At 45.0% G+C, this 6693-nt stretch overlaps 1 protein-coding gene across 2 annotated transcripts; it reads right to left on the bottom strand.

Moving 5' to 3' along the window:
• Positions 1 to 258: 258 nt before the first annotated feature.
• LOC123405161 lies at positions 259 to 3270 on the bottom strand. Of its 2 annotated transcripts, none has more exons than XM_045098962.1 (6): positions 3062 to 3270; positions 2788 to 2931; positions 2604 to 2702; positions 2291 to 2527; positions 1984 to 2171; positions 259 to 1104 (listed from the first exon to the last, which is right to left on the bottom strand). In XM_045098962.1, the coding sequence occupies exons 1-6, from the start codon at positions 3228 to 3230 to the stop codon at positions 544 to 546; spliced, it is 1398 nt and encodes a 465-aa protein (XP_044954897.1). In that variant the 5' UTR covers positions 3231 to 3270; the 3' UTR covers positions 259 to 543. The 2 variants fall into 2 exon arrangements, with proteins under 2 accessions (XP_044954897.1, XP_044954903.1); XM_045098968.1 differs by having other exon boundaries at positions 2788 to 2928; positions 3062 to 3240.
• Between the last annotated feature and the right edge of the window lie 3423 nt (positions 3271 to 6693).

Raw genomic sequence — 6693 nt, 5'->3', positions numbered from 1 at the left:
ACACTTTGCTAGATACATAATGCAACGTGGTTCAACTCCTGTTTTATTGTGTACACAAGAGAACTTGTGCAAGCTCAAAATACAATAAAATTAGATAATGAATTTTACTTTGATTCAATCGACATATGTGCCAGCTCAACCAGCCAAGTATAACAAACACTTGATTTGAACCAAACACACTACTTTTTCTCACTTGTCAAGGTATCTTGATCTACATAGCAATACACCATGCAAACAAATTATAAGGATGCATCCAAATTAAAATGAAAATAGCGGAACTATTAAGAAGATAACAGAGGAACATGTTTGGGTTTCCACATGTCATATTACAAGGGTAGGCCACATAAAGGTCAATACGTTCTCTCTTGTTTTCATGAGGTTCAGGCTATAAAAATATGATACTTCTGATGTCTGCCTAAGAGGGCTTAAGAGGATAAATTCAACTGCTACTCATATACAATACCAAGAAAAGCAGCAAACACTTTTTCATGATCTTTAGGATTTCAGCCAATGGCGACACTGTCAGAATGTTGGAGCTGAGCTTCACTGACAATCCTTTGGAGCAAATATCACCCTCACGAAGAACTGGCCATACTCAAAGATTGAGTCATCAGGAGAAGTAACAGCTCCGACATGTTCATCTTGAAAAGTCCACTGGAACACTGAACCGTTCACTTCTAAATAAACATGTAGTTCTTCATTTGCTTTCACCGCAACAATATGCTGGAACATTTTTTTGTCACCAAATAATTTGTCATCAAACAGCACAACTCCACGATGAGGATAGTCATCATATCCGGTGCTAAAAGCAGTGAACCTGACATGGTGAGGATGGTCAACCTTTGCATATACTTGTATTACAGCCTCGACACTTTCTGAAAGGACTTTGAATTTTAAGTCCAAATTGCAATTATCACCAGAAATCCGTGTATAAAACATGACATTAGCTTCAGCACGAACATCAATCTCAGCATAGGCAGAAAATAGTTGCTTGTCATCTGATTCATCCCCTTCCTTCTTTACCCAAAGATCAACTTCTACTAAAGCCTTATCCGATACATACATTCCTCGACAAGGGCTACAAAGTGGTACGACAAAGGAATCCTACAATTTAACAGCTTGTTAGAACTAAGAAGCAATATCCACTTCCACATGCATTAGCAAGTATCAAGTATCAACACAACAAACTCAGTAAGATATACTCCCTCCGTTCCTAAATATAAGACCTTTTAGAGATTGCACTATGAACTACATACAGATGTACATAGACATATTTTAGAGTATAGATTCATTCATTTTACTCCATATGTAGTCTTCTAATGGAATATCTAAAAGGTCTTATATTTTGGAACGGAGGGAGTACATGCTCATGTTCAAATTAACTATTGGGTGATACTCACTCCATCTTGCGGGTGCCTTTTTTTACATTTGTTTCCATGTGCAAGACATGCATGCGACTTAAAGCAATTGTGTCCCTTGTGCCCTGATTTATCTTGTCAGTTTCTCAACACTTGTCACATATTAGACTACATCATCACTAGGGATCTCATAATCATTACCCTATTCCCCTCTACTATCTAGCTGGTTGGGAGTTATAACTGTCTTAATAGCACATGCGTAATCAAAAGGTGACAAAGAAATAGAGGAAGTGTCTATGTAAAGTATATTAACAAGATGACCAGTTCTGTATGTTTGTGTTAAAAGTACAATCAGTATCAAAGTTTGAGAACAGATCTGATGGGTTGAAGTGATCATCCATCTAAGGCTTATAACAACATAAATAGCAGATCCTTTGAAGATGGAGAAATAAATTAACCTGGCCTCACACATCTTTTAATAGATGCAAGCAATGAAGGAGACAAATCAAGGAACCAAACTAACATAAATATCAGTGTTGAACTTGAACATCATTGTTCAGCAGCGAACCATTTCTGAAACAAAAACAAGCATAATATCTTCAGAAGGAAAGATAGTCTTAATTACCTGCTTCTCAATTGTTACAGCATCATCCCTGGGACGGTTAAAGACATAGTTCCGTCGCCGGTCCAGGTAATCCCTTATGGCGAATATTCCATAGACACTAATTGGATACGTGGGTTCAAAGCTTGATAGACGCATGGAGAAAATTTGTAGCATATGACTTGGTTCGCGATATCCAAGAGTTGATGGGGCTGCAATTATTTAGTGAGAACAAAATCAAGTTGGTGACAATAATATACATGGTAACATGGATAGCACAAGAGCAGATGAATTAATCACTAGGAAGGAATGGCAGGCAAATGGCGCTTACTGGTAGAAGTGTCATGGGTCCTGTAAACACGGTGGTGGCAGGTTCTGAGCCCAAGGATGCATAAACCTGTTGCCTCAGGGAAGACTTTCATGGGAGATGGGGGGAAAGGAGTATCATCATCATCTCCCAGGGCCATAATCTCGTCGCACAGCTTTGCGTGTTCTACAATCTGTTTGAAGAACCTATCTGCCCATTTGCGATCTATGGCCTCTACTTCGCTCTTGGGGTAGAGCTCTCCTGAAGAATTGATGTAGAACAGCTCAGCAGATAAATGTATATTTTTGTTTCATCTGGTGAGAGAATCATCAGCTACCTGGACAGTTTGTCTTGGCTGGTACCACTTGGATATTGCCGTCGTATTCTTCATAATCGCCGCCCTCATGTGCGCTACAATCATCGACTCCTTTCCCTCCTACAGAGTCAAACAATGTGAATCTAGCTACGATCTAGGGATGGTTAATTACTTATGGAAGAAGTCTGCAGGGAGAACTGGCTACCCTGTCCATCGTCAACCTCGTCGTCGTCGTCGTCACTGCCCTCCTCCCGTGCACTCCAGGTGCTCCAGCCGTCATCGCTGTCCTCCTCCCGCGGGAACATGAGGTCCAAGGCACGCCTCGCGATTTCACATGGATCTGAATCTGCTGCTCAGTTACAATAATAGATGAATAAATATTTGATCAACGACTAATTGAGTCGGTGGAAACAAGATCAGTAAGAGGAATTCCAATGAGGCATGAACATAGGAAGAGTGGGGATACAAGATATACGCACAGGTGCTCATGCGCGCCGGCTGGTCATGGAGCTCGGCAGCCTCCACCGCCTTCCGCCCGTCGCCTGGGTCTTCCGGGTAATCCCAGTCGGCGCAAGCGTCGGGATGGTTGGCGCCGGGATACGGAAGGTTCCTCGATCCCAGGAAGACTTGCTCCTCCGTCGATGCCATCAGTACGCGGCGTCGGGACAGGTTAGGGATTGCTGCTCGAGGTTGCGGCTGTGGGAATCGGGACGTTTTTTTCCTTTTCTTTCGAGATAGCTGACTGGATAGGGCCCAAGGCCCGGATCGGTTGCTTGTGTTTCGCGTCTGCCAAACGGGCCGGCCCGGCACGGCACGGCCCGGCCCGCCAGAATCGTGCCTGCACGCCGGGGCCCGATTAGTAAACGGGTCGTGTCGTGCCGGCTCGTGTGCCCGGGGTCCAGACCCAAGCACGGCACGGGGGCTATACGGACCGGCCAATCGACACGCCAGCTCCGCTGGCTTGTTAGGATTTTAATATTTGAGGCTGTTATTTGGGTTGATTTTGGCTTGTTTGGCTCTTATTTGGGCCGATTTTGATATTTTAGGTTGTTTTTTGAGTTAGTATTAACCTATTGGGATTTATTTTTATCTTATATATAAAAAATAAGAACGTTAAACGGGCCGTGCCGTGCCGGCCCGCGTGCCCAGCATCCAGGCCCAGGGACGGCCGGAGGCGTGATGAGTGCCTGGCACGACCCGTTTAAGTCGTGCCGGGCCCAACCCGTGTCGTGCCTGACCTGCGGGTTGTCGGGTCGGCCCGACTAGCACGGACCGTTTGGCCAGGTATGGTCTCAACTGTTTCCATTTTTTTGTTTTTCTTTTCCAATTTTTTTCAAGGAAAACATTGGATTTTCCCTTTGGTTAGGGTTTTATCCTCTCGGGGCGATTTCGATCGGCACCGTTGAGACCTCGCATCCCCTACCTCCGGCGTGATTCCTATCTTCCTCTCCCTGATCTAGGGCGTCGCGGTGCTCGCTGGTCCCGACGGGGTCGTGTGAAGAGGAGGACTTAGGGTTTCTTTGCAACACCTGTTCTGTGCTCTGATCGGGTAAGGATCTGAAGATTCATGGCGACTGCCGGAGCGTCGGGTGTTGGGGAACGTCGCATGGGAAACAAAAATTTTCCTACGCGCACGAAGACCTATCATGGTGATGTCCATCTACGAGAGGGGATGAGTGATCTACGTACCCTTGTAGATCATACAGCAGAAGCGTTAGAGAACGTGGTTGATGTAGTGGAACGTCCTCACGTCCCTCGATCCGCCCCGCGAACAATCCCGCGATCAGTCCCACGATCTAGTACCGAACGGACGGCACCTCCGCGTTCAGCACACGTACAGCTCGACGATGATCTCGGCCTTCTTGATCCAGCAAGAGAGACGGAGATATAGAAGAGTTCTCCGGCAGCGTGACGGCGCTCCGGAGGTTGGTGATGATCTTGTCTCAGCAGGGCTCCGCCCGAGCTCCGCAGAAACGCGATCTAGAGGAAAAACTATGGAGGTATGTGGTCGGGCAGCCGTGAGAAAAGTCGTCTCAAATCAGCCCTAAAACCTCCGTATATATAGGTGGGAGGGAGGGGAGGAGGCAGCCTCAAAACCTAAAGGTTTGGCCGAAATTGGAGGTGGAGGAGTCCTACTCCAATCCTACTTGGAGTAGGATTCCACCTTCCCACTTGGAAACTCTTTCCACCTTGTGTTTTTTCCTTCTCAAACCTTATGGGCCTTAGTGGGAACTTATTCCAGCCCACTAGGGGCTGGTTTATCTCTTCCCATAGCCCATGAGACCCCTTGGGGCGTGACACCCCTCCCGATGGTCCCCGGCACCCCTCCCGGCATTACCGGTACACTACCGATGAGCCCGAAACTTTTCCGGTAATGCACGAAAACCTTCCGGTAACCAAATGAGGTCATCCTATATATCAATCTTCGTTTCCGGACCATTCCGGAAACCCTCGTGACGTCCGTGATCTCATCCGGGACTCCAAACAACATTCGGTAACCAACCATATAACTCAAATACGCATAAAACAACGTCGAACCTTAAGTGTGCAGACCCTGCGGGTTCGAGAACTATGTAGACATGACCCGAGAGACTCCTCGGTCAATATCCAATAGCGGGACCTGGATGCCCATATTGGATCCTACATATTCTACGAAGATCTTATCGTTTGAACCTCAGTGCCAAGGATTCATATAATCCCGTATGTCATTCCCTTTGTCCTTCGGTATGTTACTTGCCCGAGATTCGATCGTCAGTATCCGTATACCTATTTCAATCTCGTTTACTGGCAAGTCTCTTTACTCGTTCCGTAATACAAGATCCCGCAACTTACACTAAGTTACATTGCTTGCAAGGCTTGTGTGTGATGTTGTATTACCGAGTGGGCCCCGAGATACCTCTCCGTTCACACGGAGTGACAAATCCCAGTCTTGATCCATACTAACTCAACTAACACCTTCGGAGATACCTGTAGAGCATCTTTATAGTCACCCAGTTACGTTGCGACGTTTGATACACACAAAGCATTCCTCCGGTGTCAGTGAGTTATATGATCTCATGGTCATAGGAATAAATACTTGACACGCAGAAAACAGTAGCAACAAAATGACACGATCAACATGCTACGTCTATTAGTTTGGGTCTAGTCCATCACATGATTCTCCTAATGATGTGATCCCGTTATCAAGTGACAACACTTGCCTATGGCCAGGAAACCTTGACCATCTTTGATTAACGAGCTAGTCAACTAGAGGCTTACTAGGGACAGTGTTTTGTCTATGTATCCACACAAGTATTGTGTTTCCAATCAATACAATTATAGCATGGATAATAAACGATTATCATGAACTAAGAAATATAATAATAACTAATTTATTATTGCCTCTAGGGCATATTTCCAACAGTCTCCCACTTGCACTAGAGTCAATAATCTAGTTCACATCACCATGTGATTCCAACGAATCCAACACCCATATAGTTATGGGGTCTGATCATGTCTTGCTTGTGAGAGAGGTTTTAGTCAACGGTTCTGAAACTTTCAGATCCGTGCGTTCTTTACAAATCTTTATGTCATCTTATAGATGCTGCTACTACATGCTATTCGGAAATGCTCCAAATATCTACTCTACTATACGAATCCGTTTCACTACTCATAGTTATTCGGATTAGTGTCAAAGCTTACATCGACGTAACCCTTTACGACGAACTCTTCAACCACCTCCATAATCAAGAAAAATTCCTTAGTCCATTAGTTACTAAGGATAAATTTTGACCGCTGCTAGTGATTCAATCATGGATCACTCTCTGTACCCTCAACAGACTTTGAGTCAAGGCACACATTAGGTGCGGTACACAGCATGGCATACTTTAGATTCTACGGCTAAGGCATAGAAGACGACCTTCGTCTATTCTCTTTATTCTGCCGTGGTCGGGTTTTGAGTCTTACTCAAATTCACACCTCACAACGCAACCAAGAACTCCTTCTTTGCTGATCTATTTTGAACTCTTTCAAAAACTTGTCAAGGCATGCATCTTGTTGAAACTTCTATTAAGCGTTTTCGATCTATCTCCATAGATCTTTGATGCTCAATGTTCAAGTAGCGTAATCCAGG

The sequence above is a fragment of the Hordeum vulgare genome, chromosome 1H, assembly GCF_904849725.1.
Source record: "Hordeum vulgare subsp. vulgare chromosome 1H, MorexV3_pseudomolecules_assembly, whole genome shotgun sequence".
NCBI classification, from domain to species: Eukaryota; Viridiplantae; Streptophyta; class Magnoliopsida; order Poales; family Poaceae; genus Hordeum; species Hordeum vulgare.
Note: the sequence above shows the minus strand (reverse complement) of the source record. Positions and strands in the feature narration are given on the sequence as shown.